Source organism: Telmatherina bonti (genome assembly GCF_933228915.1).
Source record: "Telmatherina bonti genome assembly, chromosome: 17".
In the NCBI taxonomy this organism is placed as follows: Eukaryota; Metazoa; Chordata; class Actinopteri; order Atheriniformes; family Telmatherinidae; genus Telmatherina; species Telmatherina bonti.
Window position 1 is genome coordinate 15348963 of NC_136615.1, and position 17127 is coordinate 15366089.

The 17127-nt window shown below is 36.8% G+C and overlaps 1 protein-coding gene across 1 annotated transcript; it reads left to right on the forward strand.

Moving 5' to 3' along the window:
• Positions 1 to 7746: 7746 nt before the first annotated feature.
• pstpip2 (proline-serine-threonine phosphatase interacting protein 2) lies at positions 7747 to 17044 on the forward strand (the record flags this gene model as incomplete). Its single annotated transcript, XM_079257031.1, has 14 exons — positions 7747 to 7779; positions 8281 to 8381; positions 10089 to 10163; positions 11765 to 11799; positions 11886 to 11992; positions 12102 to 12164; positions 13103 to 13201; positions 13804 to 13849; positions 14636 to 14715; positions 14808 to 14906; positions 15410 to 15506; positions 15628 to 15709; positions 15834 to 15871; positions 16995 to 17044. The coding sequence occupies 14 exons, from the start codon at positions 7747 to 7749 to the stop codon at positions 17042 to 17044; spliced, it is 1005 nt and encodes a 334-aa protein (XP_079113157.1).
• Positions 17045 to 17127: the final 83 nt, after the last annotated feature.

Genomic DNA, 17127 nt, shown 5'->3' on the forward strand with positions numbered 1-17127 from the left:
TAAGCAGATTTTTGCATCCTTTGATAAGAAGCTCAAGTGTGTGTGATATAAGCCATAACTAGCCACCATACAGAACTAAATTAAATACATCAATTATATTTCAGAAGAATGAATTGTACTAAAATAACATGCTTTGGGATTTTTTTATTCAATTAGTTTATTTTTATATGTTGTCAATTGATAATAACTGCTTTAAAATAAACTAAATTAGTTTAATTTACCACCATAGATATTACACAAGATTACATATAAACTGATGCATATTTCAATGCAAACACAAACAATCCAGCACTGAATTAACTAATTTAGCAGTTTATTTGAGTTTCTGCAGTCTTTTTTTGTTTACCCGAGTAATTTTCAGATGTACCTGTGTTAAAAGGGCTTTACATCTTTAGGTGTTCTACCTGAAAGCAGATTTTTGCATCCTTTAACTAGCAGCTCAAATGTGGGCAAAATAATCCATAATTAGCCACCACACACCACTAAATTAAACACTACGTTGATTTAAAAAGAAGAGTGAATTAATAATTTGAAATAAAAACATTTTGGGATTTTTAATTAATTTGAACATAATTGCAACAAAGTTTGTTGAATTCCCCCACCACATATATAGCATTGTATATTACTGAATACATATAAGCTGATGCATATTTTTTTTAAACCAGTCAACAAAACCCTTCATTCCCATCAAACAAACATGTTTATAGAGTTTTTCTGTCATTTATCCAACTTTTAAGTAAGTGAGACAGACTTCAAACCGGCCATAACAGCTGTCATAAAAACCGTAAATGTCCATAGGCTCGTATGTATATATGAGTCTTCTCCATACAAGACAACTTCCATCCAGACGTTCCTCACGCAGGCAACCAACAAGTCACGTGATCCACCACGCATTCGTTTTGGAGATCCACGGTCTTTACTGGAGTCCACAGCTCACACCAGTGACTCCAGAAGATGTTTCCACACGTCTCATCTGAGTGCCACCACTTTGACGCCATGACGACTCTTCTGCTTTGGCACTACACCGTTCACTTTCAGAAAATTTCCTTTCAGTCCGACATGACGTCTCATCTGATTCTAGTGACGGTCTTGTAGTTCTTGATCAGTATTTCCAGCAGCTTGTATTTCCAGTAGAGCTCATCTCCAGCATCTCGCAGCTCCTGTGCGCAGAAAGCAACAGCGGCAGCAAAATCTAAACGGGGAAAAAAAGTCACAATTTGGATTAACAAATTATTCCGTAAACCGGAAGATATAAATGAATTCATCTTAATTTTAGATCTTGCTCAGTCATATCTACTCACCTTGGGTAGCCATTTTCACTCTAGTTCTGTAGAAGAGCTTAAGAGTTCATGTTTTCTCAAAGCTTTGCTGTTGAGTTTTGACAAGACGGAACAGATTCAGCTGATGACAGCAAGCTCCTTTTATATACACCAGATATAGACGGGTCGTGACGTCACTGCGCACACGCGGAATTTCCAACAACAAGCCTCCGACTTCCAGAAGTATGCTTTATGATATTATGTAGCCGCCTTATCGGTTGGAATTGGTAGTTACTTTACACACAGCTGAATTTCTGTTTGTACTGAATGTCTCATTAAATGTGTGATAACATTAAATAACTAATAAACAGGCTGTACCAAGTCCTGAATGAGTTTACAAGCTGCGTCACAGCAAAAGAAAAAGAAACCAGTGGAGGAGAGTCACATGAAGCAAGATGTCATCATGACGTGCCTTATTATTTGTTTATCAAGAAGTCTTCCTTATATAGTCCTGCCATAGAGCCTTTATTTTGTTTAATTTTTCTTTGACAGAGTAAAGTTTAAGCTCCAACAGTTCACAGGAGCCTGCTGGCCAATAGGGTGAGAGGGATGACTTGTTTACAAGAATATTCAGAACAGTGATGTTTCACATAAAAAGTCAAAATATTCCAAATAAAAACAGAGTCTGATTGACACAAAGTGTAGAATTAAAATAGGCCTAAAATGTTTAAACAATATGTTGTTATAGTGAACATGTTCCAACTTGCCTTGCAGCCTTTCTTTTCCCTTGGAAAGTACCTCAGAAAATACCGGCTTCTGCAGTCAGGTGATCTATGGGCTGATGCCTGAATTGCATTTACATTACTTCATTCTGAATAAAAACAATGAATTAGTGTGGATTGGTGTTACTGTCATGAAAAAAAAGAAGAATGAATATGTTGGGAGATGGTCTGTTGTGTTTGTCTCTTCTTTTAGGCTATATTTATCTTCTTTCATGCTCTTACAGTGAAATCTATGCCTGCAGCTTTAACCTTCTTATCAATATTTTTTTTAATTTGATACAATAAGTGAGAACAGACTTGATTATTATCACCATTGTTTTCCAAAGTTTCATGTCTACACATAATCTAGCACCACCAGATTAAATGAACACATAAAGGTATAAGAAGCACACACTTGTCGCATGGGTTTAAACCAGTGCATAATGCAGAACTTTGGGCTTGCTTGGATTGTGTTAAGGAATTGGTGGTGGTGCCAAAAAAGTTACCATAAATTACTCTGTGTCAAAGCTAAAGGTTTTGCCTCCTGCTCTAGTTCTAGTTAAGGACCTGCATAAGTTAAATGTTGGGATATACTGGGAGCAATAAACTCTTACAGACAGATCAGAACCTCACCATTAGGAGCTTTGTATGTAATGAGATAAAGCTAAAAATCAATTCTAGCTTTAACAGGGAAATAGAGAATAAAACCAAAGATGACACTTCTTAGAAAGCTCAGACATTTTCAGAAAATATCAATGTTATGCAGACCCTCTTATGTGAAACAACAAAACTGGGTAGACTGGAGTAAAATGTTCAAAACAACTGCTGGGAGTTCGATTAATTACAGCCATTTGCAACCAGCTGTAATGTTTGTATGAAAAGGTCATGTCTCTGGCTATTTCATGCTCTGACTTCAGACTAGGTGTTTGAGTTTTTCATCCTTTTATGGAAAGGAAACATCTCTTTAGCCTGTATTGTAAAAAAAAAATACAAATTCTCCTGGCCTTCTTCCCGCCTTTGTGTAGGCGGAGTTACAATGGCATGATCACTCTTCTCTGAACACGTTCCACTCTGTATGTTCTGCATGTGACACAGTCACAGCGTCGTCATGCAGGTTTATTTATTAACAGCAGCTAGTTTTCTTTCTGTGTGTCTGATTTCGCTTGTGACTCCTTGGTTCTCCTGATAGTTGATGGCTTCATCCTCCTACAGGGGGAACACAACTCCAATATGTATAGGTATATGTATATGTGTATATATGTGTGCTGATGTATATGCATATGTATGTAGGTTGTTCAAAAAATTATGCAAACTAAATACAAAAAAATAAAAGAAGAATCCAGAATATCAAGGGGAGCATTATGTCTATAATGCTTCCCTTGGCAAAGCAAATATGCCCAGCAGGACACAGCATCCAGATAGTTATTTTGCTTGCTTAAATGCTGGACAAGACAAAAAAAAAATCCAACACCTAAAGCAGCACTATTACATCAACCAATGTCAAAATTAGTTAAAATTAAAAAGAGAAAGGTAGATTAATTAATTAATTAATCAAGTAATAAATCACACATTGTATATTCAAATCTTCTGGTTTCATATACATTTTCAAACATAAAAAAACTCAACGTTTGGAGGAAAAAGGTCTGAATTTCAACTGCTAACAACTCATGGGCATCTGCTGTGTGGCAAGTAGCTCTGTTTGAACATAAACAACGAGTCAGAAGCTAAAAAGGCTTTATCATTCATTATATTTCATGTTGTCACCATGTGTATAATCTTTGTTTGTTTTCCTCTATGACATAAATGTTCTTATGTAGAGTAAATGTTTGTTCTACTAGTCTACTTACATACACACTGTTGTTCAAAAACTCTGCAGACTGGTCACATGGTTGAAGAGGGTGCGAGCATCATTGCTGATAAGAAAATTGTAAAGTGTTTTTATGTTGTCTGTTATTGCATAATACTGAAGGTTGTGTGACCAGAGAGATTCTGTTGTTGCTGTAAGCTTATTATGTACACATTTATGTAATGTGTTCTTCAGTGCTACAACAGCTTTTTGTTGTGCCAGATTTCCTGGAAATAAATCACCTTACTAGTCTGTGTGTCACTGAAAAGAGTGGAGTGAAGAGAGGATTTGTGTGAAGACTGGGTTTGACAGGCTGTATGAAACAGTTTCTAAATCATGATGATAAGCGGCAGATTTTCCATTTTCAAAACTTTAAATGAACCTTATCAGATTCAGTCAAGTATTTTTCAGTCCTGGTCCTTGGAAACCACCGCTTTGCCTGTTTTAGAGGTTTCCATAGTTTACCACAAGTGAATGACTCAAAGTACCGGCTCATTAGCAGGCTTGCATAGAACTAGATAAGCATTTCTGCTAACCTGCATCATGTAAGCTGAAATGAAACATGAATGAATGAAACATGCAGGACAGTAGGTTGAAAAACGCAAATTTAGACTACATTGTAGTCTACAGTAGTACATTGTATGAGGTGTTAGTTCCAGTAATGCAGTAAGAATTGTATTAGGGATTTGACATTCAATTGTAGAAAATCAACTTATATACAGTGTTGTCTCTGAAACAACATGGAACAATTGTCAAGGGAGTTTTCTTTTAAAGCACTATTAGGTGTAAGTATAACACCGATAACCAAATAATCTAGCCAATTATGTAAGTGATGATTAATAAAGCATTCACGTGCTGATAATCAATATGGAATATATAATGTTTTATATTGACAGGGGTCAGTCTCAGGGCCCACAGATCTTCTTGTGCAAAGAAGTGAAACTTTGAAGCAGCTTGTGGGAACATGTTACCTCTAAAACAAATTCTAACATAGTTATTATACAAACAGTGACTTGATGCATCACACTGACGATCCAAGTATAAAGAATTATTTTCTTAAAATAATCAAATGCTCTGGATTGATTGATGGTGGAACTGTGAATTTGTTGTGGGGTTTTGTATGAATATTGATCCATGTTTATAATCTGCCAGACAAACCAAGAGAATCGGCTTACATATTAAAATATAGTTAAGATGGTTTGTTGATTAACAGAACACAAAGCAGTTTACTCTGGTAGAGAGAAAAAGTGGATCTGATTTTTTTTCTAACTGAGATTGTTTTACATGATGAAACTTCAAGCAACATGATTAATGCTGAGACATGTCCAATATACACACGGGACAAGTAACAAGCTTTTCAGGCCTTCAGAGAGTCGTTTTGAGAAGTATGAGCTGAGTACAACTATGCAGTAGATTTTTCCTCATGATAGCAGCCCCAGTAAAGGTTTCTCTCTCTCACTCACTCACTCACTCACTCACTCACTCACTCATCAGAGATTTGTGTTCCTCATTTTGACACACATCCATTACACTGACTTACTTGTAGTTTGTTTAAAGTCTTAATTTGAGCTTTTGGACTTTTAGTGAGTAAAGTTTTTGTTATTAGTAGAGCCGATTACTTACTAAATGGACAAAATATTAACTAGCAACTAATGTTCAAAGTTATTTTCAAGAACATTAATTCAAGAATTCCTGTGCTGTGGAAAACGTCCTGCCTTGATTCAGTACCTAAAAAAAATCCCAACTGGCCAAAATGACTATAGACCAGTTGCCCTAACATCTCACATCATGAAAGTCCTTGAGAGCCTGTTATTGCATCACATCAATAAGCAAGTGAGCATCTTTCAGAACTCATTACAGTTTGCTTATTGAAATAAGATTGGGGACGACGCCATCATTTACCTGCTGGAGAGCCTGTTCCGATGTGAATAAATCCAACTTTTAGGATCAAGGTCTTTGAGTTAAGTACTCATAATACAGTCCAGCCTGCTTTTTTTTATGTGAAAGCTGCATAAAGTTCAGGAGGATACATCCACAACCAGCTGTATTTATGACTAATAAACAAACTAAAGTTTGTGGGATGAAAAGCTGTGTGTCTGAAATGTGGTTAGTAGCACTGAAAGACCACAAGGGACTATACTTGCATCCTTTCTCTTTAGATTTCCAACACAACTCTGAGTCCTGCCATCTGCAGAAATGCTCTGATGACTGTGCAGTTGAAGAGATGCATCAGTGATGGGAAACATGTCAACAAGTGTTTAGCAAAGTGCTTCACAAATTTGAGAAAAACAACAACAACAAAAAAAAACAGTTAATATGCAAAACATGTAAAAATATAAACGTCATAGAAACACAGAAACCAGAATTTTACAGTCAGAATAAAAAAAAAATATATATATAGATATATTAAAAACAAACAGAACAAAATAAGCTACAGATTTACCCCAGCACAGAATTAGCTTTCTTAATAAGTTTTTTCTGTCTCTTTAAGTTACCGGCTTTCATGATGCTGCCTCAACAGATCGTTGTAAAGCTGAGTTCACTTTCCACAACAGACTTATAGAAGATCTGTAGTGTTTTTGAATGCTCTTAGCTTAACTTCTTAATAGCCACTTTTGGGGCCCCAGGCAAAGGTAGGCCTGGGGCCCTATGGTAAATATTGCACTTTCTACTCCACAACTGTATATTATTTGTGTTGCTGACAGCCAGTGTAAAAGTCTCTTTGCTGACTGAGAGGACCATGTACAATGACAGAGAAGGGTTGCTTCACTCGATGGTATGAACTGATCATTTATTGTGACGAGTCATTCTTTAAGTTACAGATCAACTCACTGACCGCATCACACACACACGCACACACACACGCACACACACACACACACACACACACACACACACACACACACACACAGATCACATTAGGTATTAGTACGTGGCCCTATAGACACACATAATATAATAAGCATTCTGCTGGCAGTTTAGCGAATGCATTTTAATCAAAAACAATTTTTGTTGGTAATAAGTAGTTAAGTAATAAATAACCACAAGTGTATGACAGGTTTTATGGGCAACTGCCTAGTTTTGCCTAATGGTAATGTCTGTAGCCACTGGAGCTGATTGTCCAAACACGCACACTAAAGAGGCTGTTAACTTTAATGGACAATCCTTCACATCCTCTGTGCAACACAGTGAAGACATAACAGACTTAGGCTTTGTCAAGTTTAATGCAAGACAGAAAGATACCTGAGATCATTCCTGCCAGCTATCACTCTCTAGAACAAGAGATTATTATTCTTTGGAGGAAAAAACTATTGCTAAATTGTAAAATTTTCCTCTGAGATTAATAAAGTTTTGTTTTTTTAAAAAAAACCTCTTTCTTTTCATATTATTTCAGGAAAAAAACAGAAGTGAAAAATTATTAAAAACTTTAAAAAGCCCAGAAACACAAAACATTTACAGGACAACAAGTATTGTTATCTTCGTGTAGCATTAGAAAAATAAATACGTTCAGGAATTGGCCATTTCTATTTTATAACTGTTAATTGCAATAATTTTTAGTCATTTGTTTGTACTCCGATTTTACTTCAGTAAAGTTGTTAGAATACATCTATTGAAAGTTTAGTATTTCTGATGTCATGGTTAGATATTTTTGAGTCCCAGACAATCCAGAAAGCGCTGTAAGTGCTACCTTTGGACACCAGATGGCAGCAAACTCGCTATCAACACAAGGTCGAGTCATATTTCTACTGTATTTATTACTCAATACTGCGCATGCGTCAGTTTAACCGGCTCACACTTTTCTGCTGCGATTGTAACAAGGGAAGTCACACAAATAAAGCTCAGTCAGACCTACGGCACCGCTGTCTGTTTCTCTTTAGTTATGAAAAACCTTCATTTTAAAGATTTCTTCTGGGTGAGTAGTTTTATTTTCTCTTAGTTAGTTGTTAAGCTTGGGAGGGAAAGAAGAGGCTGCGTTGAGAGAAAGTAAAAAGCCTTTTAGTGCATTTTAATTATTAAAATCCAGATATCTCTATTATTGATTATTATTGATCACTGTAAATTACATACATTTCCTTTTAAACATTTCCCTGATCTGATTAGGTGTTGGTTGGAAAAATAACTGGCAACATAAATATTAAATGTGATGTATAAATGAATTAGTGGTACAACAGCATGGCCTCATATCATGTGAGGAAAGTTTCAGTGGTGAGTTTGATTACAGGCTGTTAACCTCACCTTTGCTAAATTATGGAGATGAACAGCTCAAAACATCAATTACACTGAGTGTAAAAGACACAGTATGGAGCATGCCTGTCTGACGTATGGCTGGATGTTGGGGCAGTGGTAATGAGGGTTTATATTTTAATTGTGATGTACAAAAGTAAATTAAAACAATTTTTCCTCCTGCTGACAGAACTCAGATCTGACTACCACTGGTGGCTATGACGCCATCATCCAGTATCTCAGTGATGGCAAAAAGACATGCAAAGAAGTAGAGGACTTCATGAAAGCCAGGTAAGGGTTTATTTGCCGCTTTCAAAGGGCACAATTTCAGAGGTGTGAGAGACTTGTTTGAAACAAAACAGAGGAAGGACATGCACTTTAGACTTTGTAGGGTCATTGCCACAAAAACAGTTTATTAGTGAGAAGACTGAAGTATAATATATGAATATAAAGCAGGTTTTAGACATGAAGAGTGGTGCAACCCAATGCAAACTTTATGAGAAGCTTAAAAAAAGCTCATGTAGCAATACTTATTTTAAAAAATAATTTTTAATCTCAAGAAGCTGATCCCAGATCCTCTAAATCCATGTTACAGTCTGACCTAGTTTAAAAATAAATGCACATAAAGTAAGTTTAGTAATCTGGACTTGAACATTTTCCAATTTTTAATGTGAAAAAGTTAATTTACACTCCAAGGCAGACTGGCATGAGGGTTTTCATTAAGTGTTATTTCTTTTTTTGCTCTTGTGAAGTATGTTTTACCACTAAGTCATGAAAAGTTACATATTTGAATTTTAAATCCCTCCTTCTTTATTTAATAATGTATCTGTCCTCACTGCAGTGGCTCAGCCTCGCATAAACACACACAAAACACATTTAATGACCTAAGTGATGCACTTCTATTAATGACTCAGTGAAGAAACAGGTGATTGTATCAGCATAGTATCCTGTAATAAAGTAAGCAAAAGAAGATATTGCATAAGAACACAACTGAAAGTTTCCTAACTTAGGAATGAAAACCAGTTGTTTGCAGTTTTTGTTTGCAGAAGTAAGCCCTATTGAACTAAAAGGCAACATGCTTGAAGTTGTGTATGTTGCATTAAAGCAGAAAACAAATGTAAAAGTAGTCCAGCCTTTAAACCAGAAAATGTCTCAGTAAATTCCAGTTTGTTAAGAAATGTATGCATTTAAGTTTATGTGATTGCGACAGGGAAATTTTTATTAGTCAGACTAAGTAATATACAATGAATTTAGGTCACCGGGACTAAGATTAATTTTAACAGGAACTTCCTGGTATGGATGGTGTGTTTTATGTAGGTAACATTTAACTGTTATGTATTTCAATACAGATTTATCATCTGCTCATAAGCCTTTTATGGATTATAATACACTTTGGCTTAAATGTACTTTGATTATTTATAACTTCTAACAAGATACATTTTATATCAATATAGCTGTGTTATGATTCTTGCAACTTATTTGTGGGACAACCTCCAGTGACAGGAGACTAATTCAAAATGAACATTTTGGCCAGATAATATAAGACTACTTCTTTTGGCTTCTTTTTTCATTCATGGTTAAACTCAATATATGTTTGATTTTAAAAATGTGTGTTTTTTTTATTAAATAAAATAAAGTAGCTCATATTAAAAGAGAAATGAACATTTTATGTTATTATGGAATATAATTTATAACAAAAGATATGTCTATATGTATATGTATTGTACTTCGATGCAAATCAACATGATTGTGTCTTTGTGGCGCCTCATTCATAGCTCTGTCTACATTAATGTAAGGTTTTTCTTGTCTGTTGTCCAGCCATGAAGCCGACAAATCTATGTAAATTAGCCATAAAGCACAATATATGATTGAAGCGAGTTTATTTCCATGTAAATGAATTTACAGTTCATCAGCTGAAGAATGATCCTGACTGTTTCCATTCCATTTGCATATGTCCTTCCATGGTGCACTCACTTTGACTGCTGTCATTTGTTTCAGGGCATCAGTCGAAGAGAAGTATGCCAAGGATCTGCTTGGTTTGTCTAAGAAAGTGTGTGGATTCCATGAGATGAAGTAAGCGACCTCTGCTAATTAAATGCATGAGCGTGCCCTTAACAGAGATGGTACCAATTGAGGAATTATTCTGACTCTGATTCATAAGTTAAAAGTGAAAATGATTATTACACTTTACTGAGACCTAAATATATTGTGTCTTAATTATATTCAGTCTTTGATGATTAATACGATGTTAAAGCATTGTTTGTTCCCCATCCAGCCTAGTTCCTGTTTAGTCACACGATCAGTATGGTTTTGTTTCCATTTAGAGATGTTAATGATTAAGAGGAAGGAAGACTAAATTGGGAAGATTGTTCATACAATATTATACTTTACCATTAAAGAAGTGCCTTCACATACTTTCTTGTAATTGTGCCACCTCGATGCTTCTTGGAACCTCCAGGTCATGTTTTTCTTCAGGGATTATTAAGGTATTTTTAATATCATAATGTAATGTAATAATGACAGTTTGTCGTCTTAACCACTCCTACTAAGTTTTTATCAGAGTTTTTCCCAGTAGGCAGATTTTATGGCATGCATTAAATTCCATCACTCAGTGTAATAAAGCATTTTGAAGCTTTTCTTGAATTCCAGGAAACATTTCAAGCCCTTTCCTCTTTTGTAAAACTCTTTACAGGGTGTTTTAATCGTATGTAGAATCAAGAGTTGTTTAGATGTGTTTTCTTGGTTTGTAGTGCCTTACTTCCACTGCTTAGCAATCCTTGCAGAGTACTTTTAAAAATATTTGTTCAGGACTTCATATACTAATCGCAAAGCAGCAAACTGATCTGTAGTGTATGATGTATTGATTACTTTAGCAGATGGAGCTCTGAGCTCTGCAGGTTTCATCCAATATCCAGGCAATATCCATCCATCCATCCATCCATCCCTTATCCGCCTTATCTGGGGTCGGGTCGCGGGGGCAGCAGCCTAAGCAGGAAAGCCCAGACTTCCCTCTCCCCAGCCACATTTGGCAGCTCTGCGGGGGGGGTCCCAAAGGGTTCCCAGGCCAGCCGAGAGATACAATCTCTCTAGCGTGTCCGGGGTCTTCCCCGGGGTCTCCTCCCAGAGGGACGTGCCTGGAACACCTCACCAGGGAGGCGTCCAGGAGGCATCCTGTCCAGATGCCCGAGCCACCTCAACTGGTTCCTCACGATGCGGAGGAGCAGTGGCTCTACTTTGAGCCCCTCCCATATAACCGAGCTCCTCACCCTATCTCTGAGACGGAGAAACTCATTTCGGCCGCTTGTATGTGAGATCTCGTTCTTTCGGTCTCAACCCATAGCTCATGATCGTAGGTGAGGGTAGGAACATAGATCGACTAGTAAATCGAGAGCTTTGCCCCACCCTCAGGCCTGGCTCCAGAGGGGGGCCCCAGTGACCCACGTCCAGGCAAGGGAACACTTTTGCCAACTGTCGTCATCAGGCAATATCATATATAAATAAAATATATGTCCAGGCAATACACTTTTCCAATTTCCTTGTGTGTTTCCACAGGATTAGCACACACTCGCTTGCATGTAGAATCAGATTATATTCTTAACTAAACTGCTTCTTTATTGTAAAAAAGCCTCTTCAATACTTTATGTTTAAACTCATTTTATAATCTTTTTTCCAAGCACATTAAAAAGATCCATGGACATGTTAAAATTACGTAAGTGCATGACATTTAACTTTAATGCCATTTTTATGTCTAAGCTCTGTGTAGATAGGTAATTAATTCACGTTTTGACATTACAGAGACCGAGCATGTGAGTCTGTCACACTTGCAGCTGGCACAGAGCCTGAGGGAAGAGGCCAAAAAACTGGAAGAGTTCAGAGAAAAGCAGAAGGAAGCCAGAAAAAAGGTTAGCGCTTTGATCAGCATGTAGTGCACCGAAGTGATGACAGAATCTATGTAACGTGTTTTTATGCGAACGATGGATGCAAACTGTTTTTTGTTCTTGTTTTTTTTAGATAGAACAACAAATGGATGCTCTCCACAAACAGAAGTCGTCCCAGTTTAAGAAGACAATGGATGTAAGTTGGGATGGAAATGTGTTTAATGGCAACCAGAGATCATTTTTGCAGCTCTGTCTCACTGTGCATGAAAAAAGATCTGCTACAAGAATTTGCTGCAAGAAGGTTTTTCTTTACTTCCCATGCAAAGTGTTAATGATGAATCAAACTATTTGCTTTTTTGAAATGGAGACATAAAGCAGATTTTCCAGGTTGTTTTCACACTCATTTTGTGCTACCCCCGAAGTGAAATGGAAACCAGAAGTACTGGAATGAAGTGGCATTAGCAGATTATAGGTTTTTTGGGTCATGTTGGTGAAGTTTCAGTTGTGTAGTGAAAATACTGTCCTTATCCTTTCTTTGCCCTTCCTCTTTGATGGAGGAAGTTGAGTTGAGAAGTTTGGGGGAGTGAACTAGAACATGAAAAGCCATGTCTGTTGTGGGTGAGGGGCTAGTAGGATCCAAAGAGCGGACACTTTGAGTACAGAGAGAGGTTTATTGATTTCCCACAGATTCCTGTGAATTCTTCCAGCGGAACTTTCAGAGACTGGCAGACTGGCGAGCATCAGGAGGCAGGCAGGCAGGCAGGCAGGCAAACGAACGAGCAGGCAGGCAGGCTTTCTCTGGCAGGGGGAAGACAGGACAGGTTACAAATCAGGGTCAAGCACAAGCAAGGTAAGCTGAGGCCGAGAGCTGGTTTACCGCAGGGCAATCAACAATCTGGCGCTGGATAGCAGGCAGAGCTGGTCTTAAATAGGTGGTGCGTTGATTGCTGAAATGTGGATCAGCTGTGCCTCCAGTTCCCAGCTGACCACGCCCACCAGGGAACAGGAATCACCACAATGTCAAAAGATGAAGTCATGAATAGATCAAATAATTTGAAACAAAAATAGCAGACTGAAAACTTTTTGTATTGTGGCACGACAATGGACTGATGCAAACTGCGGTTCTGCCTCCAGTCAAAGAAGGTATATGAGCAGAAGTGTCGAGACAAAGAAGAAGCAGAGCAGAATGTGAACCGAAGCACCAACACCAACAACACCAAGCACGTTGACAAGGTAAATAGTCAAACCCAGTGTTTCTTATTTTATTACAATGGATGATACAAAATTATCTTTGAACTCTTTCTGATCAGTCTACATGCAAGGTTATTGTACATTAATCCACCTAAACATTTTCATTTTTAATTCACTTAAATACATTAGTTGTTTTACATTTGATTGACCAAAATCTACTGTTTTGCACCCATCGTCCAACATTTTAAAGCAGGTGTAAATCCTGGGTTTTCTTAAAACAAACAAAAAAAAGAGCAGGATTGGAAGGCTTATTTGCATGTTTAAGAGAGCAAAACGACTGTTTCATATATTTAGTTTGATCATAATATGACAATATGCTGTTGAAAACATGAGGTTTTTTGCAATCAAGCAAGTGTATGTATATATATATATATATATATACATATATATTTATATATATACATATATATTTATATATATGTACATGTATATGCATATGCATATGTTATTTAGTGAAGACTTTAAAACTTATTTTCTTCATTCTTTAGGCTATAAAACAAATGGAGGAGGATGAGGGGCAGGGGAAGGGGGATCTTTCAGCCCAATGAGTCCTATTTTCTTATTTGAACTTTATTCTCTTTCAGCTACACTCAAAGGCACATCAGGCAAAACAGAATGCAGAAGAAGCAGGTAAATTTACCATCACTGCTGGGACAGAAGCAATAGACTGCATTTAGATAATGATCAGGAGTGGGATCTTTAAAATGTTTATCATTCAAGATGACAAAAACATAAACATTAAACAAAAACCACAACAGACAAACCAAGCCACTGTGTATTTATTATCAGTGTATCTACTAAGCTAATATGTTTAGATATCAAATGAATGTAGGACTATAAATCACAACATAGGTAGGAATGAGCTGCTTGGGGAGGTCTGTGCTCTCCAAGTACTTTTCTAGTTTAATATTGCTTGTAAGTTTATTGCATCATTAAGTCTTCTTAAGTGAAGAGAGATCTTGATTCTGTGAAGTAGGATCCTATTTAGAGTAAAATCAGTGATGAGGATGGATATGATTTAAGATATGGAAGCCTTGTAATTTAGGCTATTTGTAGTGTCCATGCAGGTCATCAGAACACCTCAAAATGTATGTTTGATCATCAAATAAAATGGCTTGAAGCTTAAAAATAATTCAGAAATCAGTAAGTGGTGACCTTTTAATAGCATAAATGCAAGATTTGGGCGCAGTTTGGAGTGTAATATTCAGCCCAATGTTAATCCGATAAGGATTAAATTACTAAACAGTAGGATAACATTATCCCAAGACTGTTAGCATGTTGAGACTTACATCTAGCCTGATGTTTGGAGTATGGCTGAAAATTGCCTAAAGTTGAGGGATTTAACACAGGTAATTTACTTATCAAAACGGTTTGTGTATTGTTTTGGGATGTTCATTCTGTTTCTGTCTCTGGCAGAAAGGTTATACCAGCAGAATGTGACCACTTTGGGAAAGATTAGAGATGACTGGATGAAGGAACACGTCAAGGCTTGTGAGGCGAGTCTGCAAATGACTCTTTCAGGTTTTAACATGATACACATTGTGGAAATTAGCTAAATGTTGTGTTATGTCTTGTTTTTTTTATCCAGGTGTTTGAAAAACAGTCAGTGGAGCGGATTAACTTCCTGAGGAACACAATGTGGACGCACCTTAACCAACTTTCCCTGCAATGTGTCACTAGTGATGAGGTAAAACTACAAAACAACAGATTGATATGCAAGCTTTTCTTCTCCTTTTTACCACCATGAAACATTTGATATACTGACTTCAGTATATGTTTCTAAACCTAAAATTCAGCACCTAAAATCTTATTGCAGTGTGATGGCTTTAAAACTCCTGACTTAACTGTTTTTGGATTTCCTTTGTTGCTCAGTTTTTCACCAAAACAGCAGACAGTAGATAAATGTTTACACTGTGAAGAACATGGCAGCTTTCCAAAGAGGGTAAATGTTGATCAAAAGTCAAAATCTTCTCCACATATCAACAGGTGCCATGACAGAATTTATGACATGTGTCAGTGTTGCATTTTCAACTTATGTCTAAAACAGCAGCAGCAACTTGTTATGACAAAAGCACCATCATGAACATCTATTTAACTGCATACTTAAAGGATGACTTCTATTTTTTCTATTTGAACCAATACCTTATTTTTATGACTTCTCTCTGCATGTGTGTGTGTGTGTGTGTACAGCTATATGAGGAAGTGAGGAAGTCACTGGAACAGTGTAACATCCAGGAAGACATTGAACACTTTGTAAACCTCAGACGGACCGGGGAAAAACCACCGGGTATAAAAACAGCACATAAAATCTCTACAGCATCCATTATTAACAATCAACCTGTTCTGGGCTGCAGATAGAGGGATGTGGCTGTCACTCGTTATCTGAGCTGTCTGTGTTCCTCCAACAGCGCCTGTTGTGTATGAAAACTTCTACAGTGGTCAGAGGTCACCGACAGGAGGGCCGCCCTCTCGACTGCCTCCACCAATCAGGTGCCACTTCTCTGTGAACTTAGCTCTTATTTAATTCTTTTATTCCTAAATTGACACATTTTTGCTTCAGTTGTTGATCATTAACAGCTCAGTCTTTACTGTTTGTTGTCCTGTGAATCTGCAGGAGGGGCCCATTACCTGAACCAACACACAACAGTAGAGGTATGCCTTTTTTTTGTCTACACAAAGGTTTAATTTATAACTGGCTAAAAACAGAATATCACGCATCAGTAGAAACTATCCTACATCATTTCACACTTTTATTCACAGAGGCACTGAGTATAAAGTTTACTCTGTTCAAAAGGCAATAATATAAGAAAGGCTAAAGTAATAATCTCTATTATGTCTAAAAGTTGCAAGAAAATTTTCTTTTCAATGCCTAATAATAATTTTGGCAATTATTTCAACTGAAATAATCCTAAGTAAAGTCTTCTATAAATTTGTTTCAGCAGCAGAAATTATTTCTTGGAAAATGAGATGCATAGCTGCCATGCATGCATGATAGTTAGAAGGGTTTTGGGCAATCCACAGTTCATTTTATTCCAGCCTGATAAGATGAGCTTGCTATAAACGGTTCTTTTGCTTCTGAAGTAAACACATTGCGGTCATGATGTGAGAACACAGCAAAAAAAAAAAAAAAAAAAAAAAATGCTATTGTCATCACAAATTCATCACTCAGCTGCTTTCACTGGTTGGTACATAAAATGCTGTGCCACAAAATAAAGCATCACATTGCATTTTACTGCCAATCCCACCTCTAGGAAAAACTACCATCCACATCCACCTTTAACCCCCTTAAGGCCCCGGTCTACCATTTGGTATAGGTAAATCTGCAGTGACTTTAATTAATTTCTTTAAAAAAAATTGTGGAAATAAACCTGCCTGAGCAACTATGTCACTATCAATAACTTCTTTTTAACGTCTCAACCATTTCCTAAAAAATATTTATGTTTTTTCTTGTTAAAAACAAACAAAAATACAGAAACATATTTCTTTGGCCTTTTTGTTAGTATGAAAGTTAAAAGGGTTAACGTAATCCATCTTAAAAAAACAACAGCAAATGCTCTCCAACAGCCTGCAGAGGCAAAATATGTGTCCCTAAATGAAAATTAAACTGACATGTTGTTTCTTTGACCATGTTAAAACAGTCACTACATTCATTCTGTACATCTATTTTCTAATGAAGATATTTTTATGCTTGTGCTTTTATTAGAAATTGCATGTTTGTGTCACATCTTTTTTGCATGCTTAGAAACATCAGTTTTTATGTTTGCTTTGATTGCAGATTATGCACAACACTCAGAGGATGCAGGCTACAGTGTCATCCAGTACTAACACACACATCTGCAGCAGCTTTGTGATGATTATCGGCTTTCCCTGTTTTTCTCATCACATCCTCCTTTGCACCTCCCCTAAAC